The 24,353-nt window shown below is 39.1% G+C and overlaps 3 protein-coding genes across 3 annotated transcripts; 1 reads left to right on the forward strand and 2 right to left on the reverse strand.

Annotated features, from left to right (window-relative positions):
- Positions 1-2,678: 2,678 nt before the first annotated feature.
- Positions 2,679-9,009, reverse strand: LOC310862077 (uncharacterized protein; the record flags this gene model as incomplete). Its single annotated transcript, XM_083769815.1, has 7 exons — positions 2,679-2,726; positions 3,358-3,542; positions 5,057-5,188; positions 5,772-5,830; positions 6,239-6,393; positions 8,478-8,487; positions 8,894-9,009. 7 exons carry the CDS (start codon positions 9,007-9,009, stop codon positions 2,679-2,681), a joined length of 705 nt encoding a protein of 234 aa, XP_083625941.1.
- Positions 9,010-9,939: 930 nt separating this feature from the next.
- Positions 9,940-13,946, reverse strand: LOC310862078 (uncharacterized protein; the record flags this gene model as incomplete). The annotated part of the gene is made up of 9 exons (XM_083769816.1): positions 13,809-13,946; positions 13,426-13,522; positions 13,200-13,273; positions 12,627-12,761; positions 11,951-12,119; positions 11,538-11,832; positions 11,072-11,130; positions 10,393-10,524; positions 9,940-9,953 (listed from the first exon to the last, which is right to left on the reverse strand). The coding sequence occupies exons 3-9, from the start codon at positions 13,269-13,271 to the stop codon at positions 9,940-9,942; spliced, it is 876 nt and encodes a 291-aa protein (XP_083625942.1). The 5' UTR covers positions 13,272-13,273; positions 13,426-13,522; positions 13,809-13,946.
- A 2,528-nt stretch (positions 13,947-16,474) lies between these two features.
- Positions 16,475-22,617, forward strand: LOC310862079 (acidic mammalian chitinase-like; the record flags this gene model as incomplete). The annotated part of the gene is made up of 10 exons (XM_083769817.1): positions 16,475-16,528; positions 17,494-17,504; positions 17,610-17,801; positions 19,954-20,013; positions 20,145-20,295; positions 20,805-20,929; positions 21,029-21,146; positions 21,363-21,545; positions 22,290-22,425; positions 22,520-22,617. The coding sequence occupies 10 exons, from the start codon at positions 16,475-16,477 to the stop codon at positions 22,615-22,617; spliced, it is 1,128 nt and encodes a 375-aa protein (XP_083625943.1).
- Between the last annotated feature and the right edge of the window lie 1,736 nt (positions 22,618-24,353).

Here is a 24,353-nt window from a genome sequence, read left to right on the forward strand (position 1 = left end):
AGCTACCTTATAGTGTTCTGCCATTGGGTAGTTTGGGTTTCACTACTCCGGTGTGAAACACTACTCTTGAGCAGTGTTGTTCAAGTTACTTTTAAAAAGTAAAGAATTATAGTTATAGTTACTTATCTAAAAAAGTAATTTGTTACTTTACTTTACATTACATTAAATTATGAAAGTAACTACTTTACTTTACTTTAAAAAATAATAATATAAAAAACGATTTAAAAGAAGGTTTTTTGTTCTGTCCATATATCTGCAGTGATAGAGAGATATTCAAATTCATCAAATGTATTTTTGAGCTCATCTTCCATTTTAGAATATTCACTGTTCAGGTAGCCTATTTGGAAAATGTATTTCTGCACATTGGCCCTGCTTTCACTGGTATTTTGCTGACCAAGGAACAGACTCCACCGTTGAGAGGGGAAGCATTTCCTCAACAACATAGGCTACCTAGCAATCATTTTGTCAAGTTGACTCTTGGTGACATGCTACTGTGGCGATTTAAAATCGATATTTCCAACAAACAAACCATCCGATCTCGCTGTTATCCGCATTTGCCATTGTAGCGTGTGGTAATAATGTTCGTTCAACCGGCGTTTTCTGTGTATGCGTTACTTTGTGTGTCTGTGTCATAGACTGTAGGTCTGCGTTTACCTACAGGCATAAGAAAAGACCTGCCCTACTCTGTCAGACTGTCTCTGATTGGCTTACCCTGAAATCTGGCCCTACGTTAGCCAATCAATGACCTCTTCTGCGACGTGCTTTGTTCATGGCTCAGAGGCTAGTATGAGAGGCAGAGCACAAACAAAACTGTCAACACAGAGAGCGCTCTCTCTCAGCAGCAGTCAGCACTGAGACGCCTGTATGACAGTCTGACTCACGGAGCGAAGTTGACATAATAACGCCATAACGCGGTTAACACACGCACAGTAACTATAACGCCGTTATGGAATGGGGAAATGTAAAGCGTTAGGTTACAAGTTATTGCAAATAGTTTCGTTATGTAACGTAACGTGATGTAAGGGCGTTACTTACAACACTGCTCTTGAGTTACCCTAAAATGTTATCCCCACAAACACTACATAATAAACAGTATAAAAACTTGACACACTAACTTTGCAAAGCTCACAGTCAAGGCTTTATTATCCCTTTTTGGTCGGAAACCCCTTTTGGTGTTTTAAACATTATGTTATAATTTAGCTATTGAAAAATAGCAGATCTACAAGCTCATAGCTCATAGCGAAAACGTAGAAGTTTTTTTTTTTAATTTGAGGTCAGGCCTAAATGGGTTAAAGATGAACATTTCGACAGAGCCTTCATCAGAATTAATTACATAATAAACAGAACACTGTTTTCAATTAAACAGGACAGTTTTCAATAGAACAGTTTCCAGAAGGTTCCGAGTTTGGTTATTGTACCGGAATGTTCTGGGAAGCAGGAAACAGTTCTGTTGGACAGATTGTAATGGATGAATTACACTGGGTCAGGCTGGGTAGAAGCAAGGTTATTATAGTTAACTAAAACTAACGAAAAAACTAAAACTAAATAAAATAAAAACATTTTCGTTAACTGAACTAAATAAAAACTAGAAAACTAAAACGATCGCTAACTGAAACTGTACTGAGTGACCATCCCAGTGAGCTAATATATAGAGAAACGTTTTTTCCACCCTTGGTGTGAATGCACTATTCAAAGCACTTAAAGGTATATTCAGTGATTTCACTCAAAAAACCTTAGGTTTCGTTTTTGGCTGTGGGACCCAGCCTTTCGTCCAATCAGGATAGAGAGTCAAAAACGAAACCTAAGGTTTTTTGACCCCCAGGGGTTAACTGGGGACAGGGAGGAACTCCTTATATGGCCAGCACACTCTATAGTAGGGAGGATTATCACAACAAAACAAAAAAATAAGTGATATTTGAATTAAGTGAAATCACTGAATATACCTTTAACATTGTGAAAGAGGTTTTCTCCATTGTGGATACTCTCGTCAGATCTCCTGACTGTATCTCAGTTCAAAATGTTTTCAGTGGATTACTTCTCTCAAAATGTGGACACTCCTCTGGTGTGCCTTCAGTTCATCTGACCGACAAAAAGTCTTGTCACACTGTGTACAGTGGAAAGGTTTTTCTCCAGTGTGAATACGCTGGTGCCTCTTCACGTCACCTGAATGACTGAAACTCTTGTCACACTGTTTACAGTGGAATGATTTTTCTCCAGTGTGGACACGATGGTGTTTTTTCAGGTCAAATGACTGAATAAAACTCTTGTCACAATGTTGACAGTGGAAAGGTTTTTCTCCAGTGTGGATACGCTGGTGTGTCTTCAAATTAGCTGAACCAAAGAAACTCTTGTCACATTGTTTACAATGGAAAGGTCTTATCCCAGTCCCAGTGTGAACACACTGGTGTTTTGTCAGGTCAGATGACTGAATAAAACTCTTGTCACAATGTTGACAGTGGAAAGGTTTTTCTCCAGTGTGGACAAGCTGGTGTCTCTTGTGACAATATGAATTTCTGAAACTCTTGTTACACAGTTTGCATTGGAAAGGTTTTTCTCTAGTGTGGACACCTCCACTTGTCTCTTCCAAATCATCACTGTCTTCAGTGACTTCAGTGTCAGATTCAATTTCAACTTCTACTTCAAAGCAGTGTGAAGAGATGTCTTCATCAACTTCACCTTTAATTGCTAGTAATGTAATTGACCCAACAGGCTCCTCTGGGCCCTTTCTGAAACCAGTCCCTTGACTTGAAGTGCTCTCGGGAGGTTCCCTCGTCAGGAAGTGCCCCTCCAGCTGAATCAAGTTCCCTTGATTAGGGTGCTGGGTATAAAAAACTGTTGTTGAAATACACTCGCCCTCCTTGTGCAGAAACAGGAAACAGCCATGGTTACCATCATGCAATTGTGTTACCTGTTATTTTGTTTGTACAGTTATATTGCATTGCATCATGTATGTTTGTGTGACATGTGGATTTCATTAATATGGAAAAAGGAAATACAGCGTGACTGTCAAAAATGACATGTCATATACATCCATGGTGTTTATAAATCATTGTGTTAAAAGTTGTTTTGTTTGTGTGGTTTCAAGGGCTCTTTATTTACCCCAATGTGAAAAAACTATAAATTGTTTTTTTTAGTGAAAAAAAGATTTTTCACGGTGGGGTAAATAAAGAGCCCTTGTGAACATCGAGCGTTGTCTATTCTACATCAGATGAAGATTGTTTAGGAGTTTATTTATCATTTATTTGTGGTGGTACTTACATTTGTAGGTCGCGGTTTCCATGCGGACAGAGAGCAGAGAGTACCGGCCGACCTGCTTGGTTTCGGACGACACTTAGTATGGCGCAGCCTCGCGTGAACGCGCATATCGAGGGCAAGTGTGTCGGGCGAGTGGCGAGGAGCTGGTTTCAGAAGGGGGGCTGGTCTTTGGCATAGTTCCTCCTGTTCCTCTTTAATGTGTGGAGGCTCTGGTTCCTCCTGGAGCAGACTGGGGCTCCTCTCCTGTTCAGGAGAAACCTCTTTACACACAACGATGTGCAGGGTGGCTGGTAGCAGGAAAAATAACATGTCAATACATGTCATACAATGTCAACACTGGATTAGTAAAATGTATTTTTCTATCTTCCATGTTCCATGTACATGGCTATTACCTACTAAAGGCACTGCAAGATTTTAAGCCCCATTTTAGCCTGATTTGTGACCTCCGACAAAATTCCTGTCTCGGGCACGATTTTGAACTCCCGACAAATTAACGTGCGTCTTTTCATCTTGTAGTGTGTCAGATCAAAAAGATAAATATTCGGCCGCTGCGACGCCCAAGACAAAACGTCATCAATATTAAACATTTTATTTTGGACATTTCCTCTGCCAGTGTGACATTCCCTACGACGTGTTGGTTGCTATGACAAATGCAATGACCATTATAATTACAGCTCTTTGCAGTGAAACAAGCCGGCCCGTGTAACTCCCCACGGTCCGGAGTTTGGGATCACACCACTGTCCGGGTGTCTGTGCGCCACTTGGGCAACATTACATTTCGAGTAGACCTATCATTAAAATAATTCGGATTTTATGATAGGCCCTCTCTCTCTCTCTCTCTCTCCCCCTCCTTCAGACAAGTAAAAAAAATGATATCGATGACAATGGCGAAATCATTTTCTATTAGGTCTACCTATTATTAGTAGGCCTAGTAGTTCATTCCATATGAGTGAATTGTTTAATGTATCGTCTATATTTTGGTTATTAGGATATTTTGGTACTATAGCTTATGAACACATTGTAAGCAAACCAACTTAGGTGTGCGTGCGGGCATTGATTGATTGATTTGCAGAATACAGTACATTTCCAAAGAAAGTACAACTCACTGCAGACTCCCTTCTGATTACACTATATTTTCGCGACCATCTCCCCCGGCGAGAATATATCGGAGAATGTAAAAAACGTGTAGTGTGGCCAGTCTCAAGACAAATAAACGGCAAGGATTTATGCAATAGTCTGACAGGGTACGTCGTGAACGATAATAAAACCTTCTAAAAAATCTTGCAGTGTGTACCGGCCTTAAGACTGACCAAACAGTTACTAATAATAATAATAATATTTTAAACTTATATAGCGCTTTTCTGAGTACCCAAAGACGCTTTACAGAGGTAACAACAAATAAAAACAACTTTATTAAAAAAAAGGGGAAAAAAATAAACTAAAAGCTAAAGAACATTAAAAGACAGTGAAAAGGGTTAGCTAAATTACTACAAGTTGTTACAGGTGGTTCTGGAGAATCAAAGTTTTATTCAAAATAGTAGTAAACGGAATCGATATACCTGTATATATTTAGTAACATTTACCCAACAAATTAATTATGGTGATAGAACAAAGTTGATTCAATTGTAGTTTGAAACCAGTGTAATCGAGAAAAATTGTGCGAGGGGCACCCGCTTTCGGGCCGCGGGGTCTGGTTCGATCCCCCGGCCAATCTTGGGGACCTGTTTCCATTGTGGTCCTATAATATATAGATATTATTATTGACAGTTTTTGCCAAGATTATCTTAGTACAAATACGTACTGAGGTGTGGGTGGTATTCAGGTTCCTCCTGTTTAATAGAAATGTCTTCAGGTTCCTCCTGTTTAATAGAAACGTCGCTGGCTGAGTCTGGAGAGTTCATCTTCACCTCCAGGCTGGACTCCACACACTGGTCTAAAATGAAGGAATTGAATAATGACTTTAACTAGTGGAGAATATAACAATATTTCTTGTATGGATATATCGCTACAGTAACACACTTTAATTTTCAATACTGTGATGGTCAGGCCATTGTAAGTATTTATGAATTATTTAAGAATAATAACTTTTGAGATGTCTACTGTAGCTTGTCTGTTTCGGTATATGCCTATATGACATTGGAGTATAAAACATTCACAAAAATTGAATAAACAAAATGTGTGTGTGTGTGTGTGTGTGTGTGTGTGTGTGTGTGTGTGTGTGTGTGTATATATATATATATATATATATATATAATATAATGATATGATAATGTAATGAAGACTTGATGATTCTTGATGACTATTTCTATGATTAGATTACATTTGATGTACCATGTGTTGTTCTTGCTTACTGTAATGCCTAAATTGCAAATTGTATTATATAATAACGGTTGGGCCTAGTGACTAGTCACCATCCTCCTGTCTGCTATATTCTCTGATTCACAATTTAGGTCCCTGTACAGACAGCTGTTGAATTATACAAATATACAAATATTTAGAACAACAGTTATTCATACCATCATCCCCGTTTCTTTGTTTCCTTTTCCTCTTGCCTGCTATCGTCACCAGAGGCGTCCTGAATGGAGGAGGAAAATAAAAAGTGTAAATGGCAATTAAAGCCCAGCTGTGGTCTTTGCCTCGCAAGCCAGGTTCTCAAACACCACACCCCTTCCCACTCTTCCGGATCTGGTTCATCAGTTTTATTTAAAGAATATAACTGAATAAAATTGATGCTGCTGAGAAAGAGCAGAGAGTGTGGTTTTTGTTCATGAATTTCTATTCATGATTGCTTCATTTGGCAATGTCCAACGCATTTACATCTGAAAAAAAAGTAGTATTTTAACTGCCACAGCATTGCACTCGTAGATAGATGCCCGGGAAAACAGCCAAGTATTAATCTTGTGCCCAAAGATTGCCCAACTGTTCTGCATAGTGACGATCACCTCTATTGCTCAGCATTTTCTATTCTGTATCGGGCACTTACCGTTTAGTCGGTCCCTTCTTCTGCTTCTTCGGGTCAGTCTCCACTTCCTCTGCCTCCACCATATCTTCCAGCTCCTTGACCGACATTTCCTCTTCTCCATCCTCATGTTCTGCCATCCCTTGTCCATCCTCCTGGAGCAGACTGGGGCTCCTCTCCTGTTCAGGAGAAACCTCTTTACACACAACGATGTGCAGGGTGGCTGGTAGCAGGAAAAATAACATGATACAATGTCAACACTATTTATTTTTCTATCTTCCATGTTCCATGTACATGGCTATTACCTACTAAAGGCCGGTACACACTGCAAGATTTTAAGCCCCATTTTAGCCTGATTTGTGACCTCCGACAAAATTCCTGTCTCGGGTGCGATTTTGAACTCCCGACAAATTAACGTGCGTCTTTTCATCTTGTAGTGTGTCAGATCAAAAAGAAAAATATTCGGCCGCTGCGACGCCCAAGACAAAACGTCATCAATATTAAACGTTTAATATTTTGGACATTTCCTCTGCGAGTGTGACATTCCCTACGACGTGTTGGTTGCTATGACAAATGCAATGACCATTATAATTACAGCTCTTTGCAGTGAACAAGCCGGCCCGTGTAACTCCCCACGGTCCGGAGTTTGGGATCACACCACTGTCCGGGTGTCTGTGCGCCACTTGGGCAACATTCAATTTCGAGTAGACCTATATCATTAAAATAATTCGGATTTTATGATTCTGTCTCTCTCTGACAAGGAAAAAAATGATATCGCTGACAATGGCGAAATCATTTTCTATTAGGCCTACCTATGAATTTTTTTATGTATCGTCTATATTTTGGTTAGTAGGATATTTTGGTACTCGCTATAGTTTATGAACACATGTTGTAAGCAAACCAACTTGGGTGTGCGTGCGGGCATTGATTGATTGATTTGCAGAATACAGTACATTAACATTTCCACAGAAAGTACAACTCACTGCAGACTCCCTTCTGATTACACTATTTTCACGACCGTCTCCCCCAGTGAGAATATATCGGAGAATGTAAAAACGTGTAGTGTGGCCAGTCTCAAGAGAAATAAACTGCAAGGATTTATGCAATTTTAATCGGATAGTCTGACAGGGTACGTCGTGAACGATAATAAAACCTTCAAAAAAATCTTGCAGTGTGTACCGGCCTTAAGACTGACCAAACAGTTACTAAATTAGTACAGGTTGTTACAGGTGGTTCTGGAGAATCAAAGTTTTATTCAAAATATTAGTAAACGGAATCGATATACCTGTATATATTTAGTATCATTTCCCCAACAAATTAATTATGGTGATAGAACAAATTTGATTCAATTGTAGTTTGAAACCAGTGTAATCGAGAAAAATTGTGCGAGGGGCATCCGCTTTCGGGCCGCGGGGTCTGGTTCGATCCCCCGGCCAATCTTGGGGACCTGTTTCCATTGTGGTCCTATAATATATAGATATTATTATTGACAGTTTTTGCCAAGATTATCATAGTACAAATACATACTGAGGTGTGGGTGGTATTCAAGTTCCTCCTGTTTAATAGAAATGTCTTCAGGTTCCTCCTGTTTAATAGAAACGTCGCTGGCTGAGTCTGGAGAGTTCATCTCCACCTCCAGTCTGGACTCCACACACTGGTCTAAAATGAAGGAATTGAATAATGACTTTAACTAGTGGAGAATATAACAACAATATTTGTTGTATGGTTATATCGCTACGGTAACACAATTTAATTTTCAATACTGTGATGGTCAGGCCATTGTATGTATTTATGCATTCTTAAATTATAATAACTTTTGAGATGTCTAGCTTGTCTGTTTCGGTATATGCCTATATGACATAAGAGTATAAAACATTCACAAAAATTGAATAAACATAATGTGTGTGTGTGTGTGTGTGTGTGTGTGTGTGTGTGTGTGTGTGTATACACATGTATATTATATATATATAATGATATGATAATGTAATGAAGACTTGATGATTCTTGATGACTATTTCTATGATTAGATTACATTTGATGTACCATGTGTTGTTCTTGCTTACTGTAATGCCTAAATTGCAAATTGTATTATATAATAACGGTTGGGTCACCATCCTCCTGTCTGCTATATTCTCTGATTCACAATTTAGGTCCCTGTACAGACAGATGTTGAATTATACAAATACAAATATTTAGAACAATAGTTATTCATACCATCATCCCCGTTTCTTTGTTTCCTTTTCCTCTTGCCTGCTATCGTCACCAGAGGCGTCCTGAATGGAGGAGGAAAATAAAAAGTGTAAATGGCAATTAAAGCACAGCTGTGGTCTTTGCCTCGCAAGCCAGGTTCTCAAACACCACACCCCTTCCCACTCTCCCGGATCTGGTTCATCAGTTTTATTTAAAGAATATAACTGAATAAAATTGATGCTGCTGAGAAAGAGCAGAGAGTGTGGTTTTTGTTCATGAATTTCTATTCATGATTGCTTCATTTGGCAATGTCCAACGCATTTACATCTGAAAAAAGTAGTATTTTAACTGCCACAGCATTGCACTCGTAGATAGATGCCCGGGAAAACAGCAAAGTATTAATCTTGTGCCCAAAGATTGCCCAACTGTTCTGCATAGTGACGATCACCTCTATTGCTCAGCATTTTCTATTCTGTATCGGGCACTTACCGTTTAGTCGGTCCCTTCTTCTGCTTCTTCGGGTCAGTCTCCACTTCCTCTGCCTCCACCATATCTTCCAGCTCCTTGACCGACATTTCCTCTTCTCCATCCTCATGTTCTGCCATCCCTTGTCCATCCTCCTGGAGCAGACTGGGGCTCCTCTCCTGTTCAGGAGAAACCTCTTTACACACAACGATGTGCAGGGTGGCTGGTAGCAGGAAAAATAACATGATACAATGTCAACACTATTTATTTTTCTATCTTCCATGTTCCATGTACATGGCTATTACCTACTAAAGGCCGGTACACACTGCAAGATTTTAAGCCCCATTTTAGCCTGATTTGTGACCTCCAACAAAATTCCTGTCTCGGGTGCGATTTTGAACTCCCGACAAATTAACGTGCGTCTTTTCATCTTGTAGTGTCAGATCAAAAAGATTCGGCCGCTGCGACGCCCAAGACAAAACGTCATCAATATTAAACATGTTTAATATTTTGGACATTTCCTCTGCCAGTGTGACATTCCCTACGACGTGTTGGTTGCTATGGCAAATGCAATGACCATTATAATTACAGCTCTTTGCAGTGAAACAAGCCGGCCCGTGTAACTCCCCACGGTCCGGAGTTTGGGATCACACCACTGTCCGGGTGTCTGTGCGCCACTTGGTCAACATTCAATTTCGAGTAGACCTATCATTAAAATAATTTGGATTTTATGATTCTGTCTCTCTCTGACAAGGAAAAAAATGATATCGCTGACAATGGCAAAATCATTTTCTATTAGGCCTACCTATGAAATTTTTTATGTATCGTCTATATTTTGTTTAGTAGGATATTTTGGTACTCGCTATAGCTTATGAACACATGTTGTAAGCAAACCAACTTGGGTGTGCGTGCGGGCATTGATTGATTGATTTGCAGAATACAGTACATCAACATTTCCAAAGAAAGTAGAACTCACTGCAGACTCCCTTCTGATTACACTATATTTTCACGACCGTCTCCCCCGGTGAGAATATATCGGAGAATGTAAAAAACGTGTAGTGTGGCCAGTCTCAAGAGAAATAAACTGCAAGGATTTATGCAATTTTAATCGGATAGTCTGACAGGGTACGTCGTGAACGATAATAAAACCTTCAAAAAAATCTTGCAGTGTGTACCGGCCTTAAGACTGACCAAACAGTTACTAAATTAGTACAGGTTGTTACAGGTGGTTCTGGAGAATCAAAGTTTTATTCAAAATATTAGTAAACGGAATCGATATACCTGTATATATTTAGTAATATTTCCCCAACAAATTAATTATGGTGATAGAACAAATTTGATTCAATTGTAGTTTGAAACCAGTGTAATCGAGAAAGATTGGGCGAGGGGCATCCGCTTTCGGGCCGCGGGGTCTGGTTCGATCCCCCGGCCAATCTTGGGGACCTGTTTCCATTGTGGTCCTATAATATATAGATATTATTATTGACAGTTTTTGCCAAGATTATCATAGTACAAATACATACTGAGGTGTGGGTGGTATTCAAGTTCCTCCTGTTTAATAGAAATATCTTCAGGTTCCTCCTGTTTAATAGAAACGTCGCTGGCTGAGTCTGGAGAGTTCATCTCCACCTCCAGTCTGGACTCCACACACTGGTCTAAAATGAAGGAATTGAATAATGACTTTAACTAGTGGAAAATATAACAACAATATTTGTTGTATGGTTATATCGCTACGGTAACACAATTTAATTTTCAATACTGTGATGGTCAGGCCATTGTATGTATTTATGCATTCTTAAATTATAATAACTTTTGAGATGTCTAGCTTGTCTGTTTCTGTATATGCCTATATGACATGAGTATAAAACATTCACAAAAATTGAATAAACATAATGTGTGTGTGTGTGTGTATATACATATATATATTATATATATATATATATAATGATATGATAATGTAATGAAGACTTGATGATTCTTGATGACTATTTCTATGATTAGATTACATTTGATGTACCATGTGTTGTTCTTGCTTACTGTAATGCCTAAATTGCAAATTGTATTATATAATAACGGTTGGGCCTAGTGACTAGTCACCATCCTCCTGTCTGCTATATTCTCTGATTCACAATTTAGGTCCCTGTACAGACAGCTGTTGAATTATACAAATATACAAATATTTAGAACAACAGTTATTCATACCATCATCCCCGTTTCTTTGTTTCCTTTTCCTCTTGCCTGCTATCGTCACCAGAGGCGTCCTGAATGGAGGAGGAAAATAAAAAGTGTAAATGGCAATTAAAGCCCAGCTGTGGTCTTTGCCTCGCAAGCCAGGTTCTCAAACACCACACCCCTTCCCACTCTTCCGGATCTGGTTCATCAGTTTTATTTAAAGAATATAACTGAATAGAATTGATGCTGCTGAGAAAGAGCAGAGAGTGTGGTTTTTGTTCATGAATTTCTATTCATGATTGCTTCATTTGGCAATGTCCAACGCATTTACATCTGAAAAAAAGTAGTATTTTAACTGCCACAGCATTGCACTCGTAGATAGATGCCCGGGAAAACAGCAAAGTATTAATCTTGTGCCCAAAGATTGCCCACCTGTTCTGCATAGTGACGATCACCTCTATTGCTCAGCATTTTCTATTCTGTATCGGGCACTTACCGTTTAGTCGGTCCCTTCTTCTGCTTCTTCTTCTTTGGCTCAGTCTCCACTTCCTCTGCCTCCACCATATCTTCCCGCTCCTTGACCGACATTTCCTCTTCTCCATCCTCATGTTCTGCCATCCCTTGTCCATCCTTATCGCCTCCATCTACCCCCATCTCTCCACCCTCTGCATCCGTATCCGTATCCCCCAGATCCTCTGGCCACTCTTCACCCATCTCTCCCTCCTCTACAACCTCTTCTCCCATCTCCTGTGCGTCTCTCCCATCTTCACTCCCTTCTGTAAAATTGCATCCTTTGAAAAAACAAAAACAGAAAAGGTATAGTTAACTAAGACATTTAAATTGGCTCCGTATGGACATACAGTAATTCAGGACCAATGTTATGGATATAGATATTGTGCTCTAATATACCTTGCAATAAGCCTTCAAAGAGGCCCAGGAGCTTATCCAGCACCACAATTCCCTCTGTGGGGAGTTGGAAGGGGAAGAACATTTCCACATTCCACCCACCAGCCTTGCACCTTTTTGGCTTCCCCCACATGATGATGGGAATGTGCCCAAGTGCCTTCATTTTCTCAATCTTAAGCAATGCAAAGGATAAAAGCAAACTTAGAGACATTGTCATGTCAGGGTCACAAAGACCAATTAATTGCTATTTCAGCTGGTGTCGTATGCTGAAAAAAGCAGATCAACATGGCCAGACTAATATCACTGTGTAGATATTAGCAATAATATTAAATACAACTTTATTTGTATAGCACCTTTCATGTCATGTAGCTCAAAGTGCTTTACAGAGCAATGAAGAGGAAAGAAACATGAAACATTAAGATAATAGCAAGAAAGGCAGTGAATAAGGCAAAACAGAGTAACTCTGTTTTGGATTGAATTTTTGTATTAAAAATGAATTCAAAGCAAGTGAGGCTAACTTTCTGACTTAGGCAGAAATTATTTTGAATGTAACAAGCATTCCAATGAAGCAAAACAACAACAAACAGTCAATAAACCAAAGTCCCTAAACAAGACAAAAACATTCGTAGTCTACAAATACTACATAAAATACTACAATCCAATAATACTAAAATATTACCATCATGATACTACGGTCAACAACCTTTGCCCCATTGCCAGCCTCTTTGGTCTTCTTTGCCCACTGTACCGCTTGTTGCCTGAAATCCTGTAGGCCTTTTGTGTGCCGCTCCTTAAGAGCCAACAGCGTCCCACACTGTATAAGTGAGAGAGGAAGGATGAGAGCACTTTAAGGGGACTCATAGACTTCTATGAAAAATAAACTTGGAGTGTCTAAATGAAAATGACACAAAACATGCTGTTGAGTTAATACACCACATGTTTTAATAATTTAAAAGGTAGGGTTGTAGAAAACCAGGAAAATGTCCATTATCTGGCCAGTCCATTATCTTTCTCTAGCCCGACACGGTCAAGGCAGATGGCCGCCCACCCTACATTCGGGTTCTGCTTGACGTGACATGTAGTAAACATGTAGTGTCTTGAAAGACAACTTGTTGTGATTTGACACTTTAATCAAATTGAATTGAATACGCTGTCGACAAAGTCAGAGTAATTTTACGTCACTGAAGTTCATTTGAACTCTGGACATTGACTGTTAATCAGGACAGTTGGCTAAAGGCTATTATATACCTACCGTTTGGCATGTCCTGATGCCACATGCCATTTCGGCTTTGCAGTGGGGGCACGTTCGGCGGTTAGATGGCATTTCTATAATTATTTTTTAAGGGAAAGGGGGAAAACAATTACTTAAAACAGCACTATCTAACATTCTTTAATTAATACAATTTATTTACTCCAATGTGTATAGTAGAGTATGTTAATATAATAACTATATTATGACATTATATAAAAGGGACAACCTTAATACGAATGTACGTGTAATTCCCTCAGTACAGACGACAGCAATGAGTTCTTTATACTGGCAGGATTTATTGCATTCAATCCAGACCGTGAGAACTGTATAAAGTAAAAACATATACACAAATATACAATAATCACTAGTCAAATAATAAACAAAACATCCAGTAACATCTCAAACATTGTCTTGATAATGTCATCACTTTCAATTACTGTATAAACATAATCCACATTAAACACAAAGACCACATCTGACAAACTACAGCCCAACATATAATTGACTGCAGCAAATATACATTTGTTAGCCCTTAGCTGTTTAACAACATCCAACAATTCAATACAAAACAATTGACAAAACAACACACAAAACGTCAGCAAACTGTACCTTAGTAGCTGCATTGTATGAGGAAATTGTGTTAGCTTGGTATTACTTTGTATATAATTGTATGATTCTTTCTATATTGATGCTATGTATGAGCTATCTTGCAGATGCATAAACAGTAAACACTGAAAACATGTGCTAAACCCTCCTTTTAATACTCTACATCTATTGGTGTGTTACGCTAATATATGTCTTGATGGAAACGAGCGATCTAAAAACAAGGATTCCGCCTTAGAGAACTTTGGTTCCTATACGTAAATAAATAACTGAAAAATACTGCGCTGACTGACACAGAGACATATTAGATTAGGGTGACCATACGTCCTCTTTTGACTCATCCCTCTATCTTGTCCAGTGTAAACTAACAAACTGTGTGTGTGTGTGTGTGTGTGTGTGTGTGTGTGTGTGTGTGTGTGTGTGTGTGTGTGTGTGTGTGTGTGTGTGTGTGTGTGTGTGTGTGTGTGTGTGTGTGTGTGTGTGTGTGTGTGTGTGTGTGTGTGTGTGTGTGTGTGTGTGTGCGTGCGTGCGTGCGCGCGCGCGTGCGTGTGTGTGACCTTGGACTATTCACTAATAAGATGTTATTATTTACAGCTGTTCTCTAACCTTCAATGTTTACAGTCTATCAGTCTCTAACACAGATCAAATTCAGAGCCTTGAAAGCAGAGTGAGATAAACAGATAACTAACTTACAGTTACAGCAGGGCTACAAGGCCAGCTGGTAACAGAAGCAGATATTTCTTCTGGGTCAAAGAAGATAAGTATTGGTAAACAAGGTTGAAGACCAGAGAGAAAGGTAAGGTATGAGTATGGTCATTAAAGAGTAAATTCACCCCATGTCATAAATATACTATACAGCCCATCTTCCAAATCATAACCCAGTATCTCTCTCCCTGTTTCCTCTCTATCTTCACTGTGTCCTATCAATAAAGGCAGAAAAGCCCCCAAAATATCTTCAAAAATATATTTTGGCTTCATATGCAATTTATGGCTTTTAATGCAATATAAGCAAAAAAAATTTGATTGAGGTAATGCCCATCAAGAGGAACTGCAATATAGATTGCACTCTTGTTCTAAATTTATATTACAGTTACAGTAAGACAGTGATTCTCAACCTTTTTTATTTCAAGGACCCCGTTTGATATTAGGCCACCACCAGGCCATATCATACCTTTATGAGTTAATTTTGATCTATAGAGCCAATTTACAATTACAATTTACAATTTAGGCATTTAGCAGACGCTCTTAATCCAGAGCGACTTACATTTAGGCAAGAACAAAAGCATGGGAATACATCACATAAAAGCATTTATCATGAAACATGCGTAAGCTAAGAAGGTAACAGTGGAATATCTATATGATGAAACTATACATACACTATACATAATAAACTATACATATTCACTACTATGCTATACATATGTACTATGGCGTGCTATGACTATATACAATACAATTATAGTGCTGTCTACATAACATGCTATAAGTCTAAGTCAAATGCTATCTAAGCCAACAGAAATTCTATCTAAGGGGTTAGGGTAAGTGCTATGGGCCATGATGGAGTCTGAAAAGGTGGGTTTTCAGGCTACGGCGGAAGATTGGGAGTGATGCTGCAGTTCTGACTGCAATGGGAAGTGCATTCCACAGCCCCACCCCACATCTATTTTGACTCAGAATTTCTGCCCACACCATTGTAAGAATAACTATAACTTTATCCTCCAAGCATTGTCTCAATAAGTAGGGTGGACTCATGCCTTCCACTTGAGTTAGAACAATATCTTTAGTTAGTTATAGTGCTTGGTGTTTACTGCCCTTGAGAGTGTGCAAATGGAACCAATTAAATTGGACCTGAAATGAAGTATGGAAGATTAATATGCAAAGATATCATGTTTGAAGGCTGCCCTCTATAGAATCAAGATAATAGTCTGTTTTCCTCTCAGGTCATGATATGAAATCCATCTGTTGTTTTCTTTCCCTCTTAGCCTGCTTACTTTCTCTGCCAGGACACTCCATTCAGACAAATCATAACAATGTGTACAATATGTAATGTATGAACCATTTTAGAATGCAGCGATATAAGAATAGAGCTGAAAAGAGATGGGTACAAAATTAATAATGAATCAATAAGCAATAGGGAATACATTGCATTTCTGTTATACTTATCTTATAGGCTACTCAAGTATACAATTGACCCCAACCTGTGTACACACCTGATCTATCTACGGCTACGCCTTTCTCCACCACCAACCACCATACAGCTGGTTGGGGTGGGGCCTGGCAGACAGTGCAGCATGCGAGTGTGGCGAGCCTGAGCAGACTGCCGACCACATCATTTCCACCTGTCCTCTCTACAGACCTCCTTCAGAGGCTGGCCTCTTCCACGTGGGACCAGAGACAATGGCGTGGCTTTGTGACACTGAGCTGGACATATGACGACGATACACGAAAGAAGAAGGTATGACAATCGTTCTAATTATATCACTAACTGTCTATTTTTTCTAGGTAATTGGTATTGTATTTTATGTTATGTTTCATGGCTCACTAGTAGTCAGTCACTACAGGCTAATACAAAACATAGCACTGGAATATCTTGTCTTGGATTTGACCTTGCTGGAATGCAGTCATTGACCCTGCCTCTATATCCTCTATCTGCCTCTTTATAAACCACAGAGATGATGCCAGTTGTCTCAGAAGGCCCGGAGGACCAGTCCTTCACTAAGAAACAGGTACGTCACGACTCCTTTTATTTATTAGCACATAACATATTTTTCATGCTGTTGTTATCAAATTATTGGCAATATGATGTTAAATATAAATCAGAATTATCCATTTGTTTGTGTCAAAAATAGAAATTTGACAAAAATGTCCATGGCAAGTAGATAAGAAAGCATGGTAATGGCTCTTGTAATAGTTATCATGTAGCCTACTGCACTAAAAAAACAAATGGTTATAATGAAACCTCAAAAGGATTAATCATATACTCCTTTCATTATTTCAGTTCAGACCACTATCAAAAGGAGCACCCGGTGTAATAAACCATGGCTCGATTAACCATCATTGCTGGTAGGCAGAATTAGCGGAAATCTCACTGATCATTGTTAATCAAATTAAATCTAATATCCCTTTAACAGTCTGAGTATGGTGCAGTTACTAAAACAGATTTTCTCCTTTTAGGACTAACCCTTTTAATCTGTCTTCAAGTGGGTATGTGTCCATTCATTCAATCCATTTAATTTAATTTAATATCTCATTAGAGAAGTCTTGAAGCTTAAATGCAGAGTTCTTCAGACAGGACAGGATAGGCTATGTTGTTATGATATAGGATTGACAATAATTTGCTCGATTTAGTTAACCCATTTACCAACAAATAGCAGACCTACAAGCTCGTAGCACGCCACTCAGTGTCGCGCTATGAGCTTGTAGATCTGCTATTTTTCAATAGCTAAAGTATAACATAATGCTTAGTTAAAACACCAAAAGGGGTTCCCGACCATTCAGTCATCTGCATAAGGATATTGATACACTTGATGCCATGGCCATCGTTCAATGCTTTTATCACGACACAGTATCCCAGGACATATATGCCATGATATGAAATCCATCTGTTGTTTTCTTTCTCTATTATCGGCCTTGCTTGTACTTTCTCTGCCAGGACAAATCATAACAATGTGTAATATATGAACCATTTTAGAATGCAGCAATGTAAGAATAGGGTACAAAATTAATAATTAATCAATAAGCAAGAGGAAATACATTGCATTTCTGTTATACTTATGTCTAGTTTTTTGTTTTAAAAGTGTCATCCAGAAAACCACTGCTGTGTTACTTCACCAACTGGGCCCAATATAGACCTGGTGCTGGCAGATACCTGCCTGCTAACATTGACCCCCACCTGTGTACACACCTGATCTACGCCTTTGTAACCATCAACCAAACCAACCAGCTGGCCACTTTTACATGGGATAATCTCTTCAAGGACTTCAATGGACTCAAAAGTTGGTGAGTTGCTCTCTACAAACTTTGCATGGACACTGCCAGTAGGCCAAGGAAGGCACTCTAGTAGTAGTAACCCAGCCTCATGCTGACATTATACCCGCTTATACACGCTTTACATTTTGGCCTATTTCTTAGGATCATGTACAACTCCCCATATAGGCCATGCCCATTTTGTATTTCTTTAAAACACACTTTTTTTTGCTACTATATCAGATTTGAACTCACACAACTTCCTATACATTATCTCTAGAGCAGGGGTGCCCACACATTTTTGACGTGAGAGCTACTTTCAAAATGACCAGCTCAACAAGATCTACCCACCGAAAAAAAAAATTATACCATTGCTGAAAATAGTTTAAATATGTAATGTACCTGAGGGGGCTTTGGAATATAGCGGAGCTGTCGTTACATACTGTATAAGACAAATGTACTTGGAATGGGAAATAGAGGGGGAAGAAATGGAATAACTAGGGTTATTTTATTTTTTTATTTGTAACGCTACCAACATGTTTGTGCACAGCAACACTCTTTAATACTGTCCAATACATACTTAGATGGGGACGGGGGTGAAATTATGACAGGCAGTTGCAGCTGTCAAAATATGACCCCCCAGGCAAAAAACACATTGTGTTTTTACTAGGGCTTTCTAAGGTGTGAATTGGGGCCCTAAAGACGAAAACAAAATGAATATCAACATACAAAATGAATATCAACATCCTAATACTAATAATAATTAGATAGGGAGGGGGGTGAAATTATGACAGGCAGTTTCTGCTGTCAAAATATGACCCCCAGTCAAAAAACACTTTGTGTTTGAAATAGACAATTAAATTATGTTATATTATGCATGTTGTCCAGGCGAGAGCGGTAGCGCTCCGGGTACCAGAGAAAGCTGTAGTAGACTAGTAGTATAGGCTATATTAGAATAGACATGTATGTTGATGTAGACTATATTGTATATGCATTTCACACAACATGACATGAAAGACAATTAATGGAGATGACTTGACAGTGGAGATGGCATCTTGTGACATGCAGCAACAGTATGTTGAAGGTGAATCAATGGCTTTGTTGAGTCAGAGAAGATGTAATGCCTCCATAGTGAAAATCTGCAGACATATCTCCTGACCCATGTTTATTATTATTACATTTATTTTACATCTGTGTGGGAGCAATTAAACTGACGATCATTTATATCTGTTCTCCGAAAATAGCTCATCTACAAGCTCACAGGCTGCAGATCGGCTATTTTCGGAGAACAGATTCATAGACATCATGTGCAAATATAGAATAGCTGTGATATAAACCATGCACTTCATGAACAAATGCACAAACAAGTCCTCGGTTAAGTCCCCCAAAACGTTGTCTCCATGTGGCAGAATTAAGGGCAGATCGGCTAAGTACTTAAGCGGATAACGCAGAATACATCCTCGTGTAGACAGCACCCGTGTGTCAAACAGGGTTTTGATATACCTTTGCCTGTAACTGGCATCCAAAATTAACGGGAGGAACCTATATCATAAAAGCATGGTATACAACTTGGACCTGTGTTTACATAACAGGAACATGCCTTGTATGTCTAGTCTCCTCACTGGCTGACTGTACAGCAAAAGATGATCTGCTAGGCCCTAGCAGATCATAACAGCTAGGGGTTAATGGCCAAATACAGTGTTATTCTCACAATAACATCACATAGAAGACTCATTAGTTAACTTGTAATCGCAAGATAACTCATTCTACAATCGATCTCCCAGGGGACTAAGCACATTGTAACGGGGACAGACTCCTGCGTGTTACCAGCCGATACCAACAATAAGCCACTCCCGAGTCCCAACACACTTCTTTAATATTAGGCTACGCACTCAACCCCAAATATTGGTATCACAAATTGGCATCAGTTGCTTTGAGGTACCTGTATAGAGCGCCCGTTGTACAAATGCTATTTCCAACCGCAGCTTCCTCAGGTCCTGACGGTTGCAACACACAGTCTTACACGGCCCTCGGTTGTCAGCCCTGCCTGGCAGAGATATATGCTCTGCAGCGTGCCACTTTATAGTTCACCCCACCCCTTCCCAAACAAAAGTTTAAATGTATTTAATTTGGGGGAAATAATAAAAATGAATATATTCATAATTGTCTACTTTGTACTTTGCAGCAACCCTGAGCTGAAAACTCTGCTTGCTGTTGAAGGGTGGGATTTAAGATCTTCTACACAGTGAGTTCAAATACTTCAGCACTATATGAATATTCATAAAGGTGTTGTTGGATAATACAATTCGTCTATCTGTGAAGCAAGAAAATCATTAACAGTTGAAGTGTTTGTTCTGTTGTTTTATGCCTCTGTAGATTTGCCATAATGGTTGAATCCAATTCCACCCGCCAGGTATTCATCACGTCGGCCATTGATTTCTTGAGACAGCATGATTTTGATGGGCTAGACTTGGACTGGGAGTTTCCTGGGGAAGAGGACAAGGAGGGGTTCACCCTGCTCTGCAAGGTCTGCTAGAGCACTGGTTCCCAAACAGTGGGTCAACTCAGGACCCATTTGTGGGTCTCAGACACATTTGTATACATCCCTTTATCTGTAGTTTCCTAAAAAATATATATATATTATTATTTCAAAACATTTTGAAAAAACATTCGCAGAAAAGCAAAACTTTTCATGAATTGAAAATTATTCAATATTTCTTTTTAGTAATTTCAATTTCAATATATTTGTAAACAAATGTTTAAGTAGTGAAAATCGCCACATATTACATTACACTTACACCTGTAGTACACCAATTATCAGACCCAATGTACCCGTCTGTCTGTCAGCGTATGTTTTATACCCATAGAGAGTTCTGTGTCTATCTGTCTGTCTGTCTGTCTGCCTGCCTGTGTCCTTGTATGCCCATGCATGGATATCTCTGTTTCTCGATGTGTCTGTCTGCCTGTGTCCCTTCGTGTCCTAAAGAATTGCATAATTTATAGGCGGTTTATCACACATTTTCTATTTGGATGTAGGAATTGCATGCTGCCTTTGAGAAGGAAGGAGTTCAAACCGCAAGACCAAGACTGCTGCTCTCAGCTGCAGTTGCTGCTGAGAAGGAATACATTGACAGTGGTTATGATATTTTTAACATTTCTATGTGAGTTCATGTTGTGACAAGGTATTTTCTAATAAGCTCTTCATTCCAAATGCAACATGTATTTTGTCATCCATAACTCTGTGTCATTGTATATAACAGGTACCTTGACTTTATTAATGTCATGACTTATAACTTCCATGGACCATGGGAGCCATTCACTGGCCACTTCAGTCCTCTGTACGACAGTTCTTCAGAAAAGAACAATACTCAAAATGTGGTGAGTAAAAATCTCAGAACTCAAAAATACTTTCTTTCCAGTATGCAGAACAAATAATCATGTGCAGAACAGTACTTGACACAATGCTTTACTGCAGTGTGCCTGGAAAAGGAGGTCCTTAACCCCAACAATAAGTATGGGTTTAGATTGTTAACCTCAATGGGGTTTTACACCTTACCTACATGGCAAATTATTGTGTATCTAAATTCTCCTCAGGACTTTGCTATGAAATACTGGAAAGAACAAGGAGCTCCTGCTGAAAAACTCATGCTTGGTTTTGCTACATATGGAATCACATTTAACACATCTTCAGCAGATGCTTGTGTCGGGTCACCAGCTACCAGTCCTGGCTCTGCTGGATACTATACAGAAGAAGCTGGATTCTTGTCTTATTTTGAGGTTCGTGGATATTGAATTTCTATAAGGGTAACAACAAAGTGTCCATTTTGATCTTAGAATCATAAGATATGGTCAATATATAATACTAATACTAAAATAATACTGAACTCATAGCCTATTACTAGTAATACTCACTGCAGTTAATATTGATGAAAATATTGAATGAAGAGAGAGGTATTACACTGCATTGTCTTGTCACATCTTTTGGATCTAAGATTTTCATTCTTCCAAAAGATATGTATCAACTTCCAACGATCCAATTTACGCTGGGTTGACAAGCAAATGGTGCCTTTTGCAACCAAAGACAAAGAATGGGTGGGATTTGAAAACAGAAGAAGTTTTACAAACAAGGTAACATACAGCAAAAATCGTTATGATGCAAACTACACATTCTCAAACAAGACATCAATATTTTGTCATTATCAGAAGTCATTTATTTTTGTAATTATTAAATGATTTATTCTTTCTGAGAAAATAAATGTATTATTATGACATTACGTCTTCTGTCTCTTACTGTTTTCATCAAAGACCGAAGTTGTAAATCGCAATAATTCAACAAAAGCTAAGCTTGATGAAATAACTAAATGTACCTAAAACCTATAATATCATGAGTTGATAGCAGTGATGATACTAGCTACATACTGAATTTAATTATAATTCAGTCAAAAATGATTAAAAGTGTGTGGTTTTTATGTGCAGCATTAGATATAAAATGTATTGTTGTGTTCAATTACTATTGTACAGGTGAAGTACCTGAAGGACAACCATTTTGGGGGAGCCTCTGTATGGAGTATTGACCTGGATGACTTTTCTGGAGAAATGTGCGGACAGGACAAGAAGTACCCTCTCATCAACCACCTGCGTTCTCTTTTGGATTCAGGTAAACACAATAAAAACATAATTTAATACCACACAACAATAAGACTTCACAGGAAAATCCCTTTTCTACTTTTAACATATTATTTGTTTGTCAGATTCCCCTGTCCACCTGTCTGCAGCCACCACCACCACTACTGCTGCTGTTGCTGCCGCCACCACCACTGTTGCACCTGACAGTAGCAGCCTTCTGTAGGGAAGCCTGATGGCCTCTATATAAATGAGGAAGACTCCAACTCCTTGCCTCATGTACAAATCACTCAATTGGCTGCAGCCTAAATCAAGACGGCAACTACACTGGTTTCTCTTCATTTATAAATGCTTTTTATTTTAGGTGCCCAGCTTACTTGAAGCAGTACCTGACTCAGTCTACCTCTTCCTATATCCACTAAGACTTCTACAATACCCTTACTTTAAAATCCCCTAAATCTCCAATGTGGTTTGGCGGACAAAGCCCCATTCGATTGGAACAACCTGCCTCTATCTCTTAGATCCATCTCATCATTTAGTAGCTTCGATCAGGACCTCCTTACATTCACATCTAGACTCAACTTGTCTATGCTTCTAACCTGACTGTAACCAAGTATGACACTGAAATATTTGCACTGTGACTGTATCTCCATTGTGTATTATGTGGTGGTGTACAGTAGGTGGAAGAGGGTGAGCAAACTATTTGTGTATATATGTATGTATTTGTATATCTGTTTGTATCTGTGTACTGCATGTTTTGTGTATTTGTGTACAGTATGCTTTTCTGTATTTTGTTTGTTTATGGGTCCCTCTTGAAAATGAGATGCTACATCTCAAGGGGTTGTCCCATCAATAAAAATCTGAAATCTGAAATCCTTCTATCAATGCTCCAACGGAATTACCTACCTCCAGAAATGCTGGCACTAAACTTGTTTTTTGCGACAGTTGCAAATGCTGTGAGTGGTCTTAATTAAATATGTCCAAGGTGGAATTCTACCAAGGTGGTTATAGGTTATAGTAGCCTGGAGCAGCCACACTTCACCCGCCTCTATTGCGTGTATGCATATGCCCTGAGGCGGATTTAGCCTCATAAATGAATAGATCATAATAGAAACCAATTGTGGCGTTGTAACTTAAAGTAATGCTGTGTAACCTTTTCAATGGAAACTGTTCAGAAATCTTGTGGTCTGGCCCTTGATACTGCGGTAGAGGTCGCCTGTAGAAACACAGTAGCCTAAGTAAGAAATAGCCAGCACTCTGAAATCCTTCTGGTACTTTTACTTCATATTAAGTCTTCTTCAGAGTGTGGTTGTGTAGCAGCTTGAACAGATGTGACTGGGGTGGTGGTGAACATCCTTGATGATATAGTGAGCTTTTAAATGTTTGTTTTTTTAGGCTTTCGCCATATATTTTTTATGGAGGGACAGACAGTAGGCTGGCAGGAAATGGGAAGAGTGATAGGGGGAAGAGAATACCGGAAGACTCGACCCGGTGCTTGCCCGTTTTTCCTCCCGGAATTGTCACCAGTGAGTAATATGCAATGAAGACATGCAATGAAGGCCGTCGGGATCGGGGGTCAAACCTGCGGCACACTGCCAGACTGGATTTCCAGCCAAGGTGCCTGGACCACTGAGCCATGGCCCAGGCCGATATAGTGAGCTTTGACCACATAAATTATCACTTCTCATACGATTCCTGGGGAGATGAAGCTCACCTCCCATTATGTGTCCATTATGCGCACGGCCATCTGCACCACCCTCTGAATATACTATACTTCTCTTTCTGCTATTGTGTGAATGTTCTGGTTTTAGCACCCTCTCTCTGACACCATTGGCAGAGAGAAAGAAAGACAGACAGCTAAACATTAAAACAACAATAATATGTGATTTATAAATTGAAGCTAGCTGTTACTGCATGAGGTCAACAATTCACTTGAAGTTGAATATAACTTCTAAATGAAGC

This window comes from Protomyctophum parallelum, assembly GCF_964188405.1.
Source record: "Protomyctophum parallelum genome assembly, chromosome: 7".
Classification (NCBI taxonomy): Eukaryota; Metazoa; Chordata; class Actinopteri; order Myctophiformes; family Myctophidae; genus Protomyctophum; species Protomyctophum parallelum.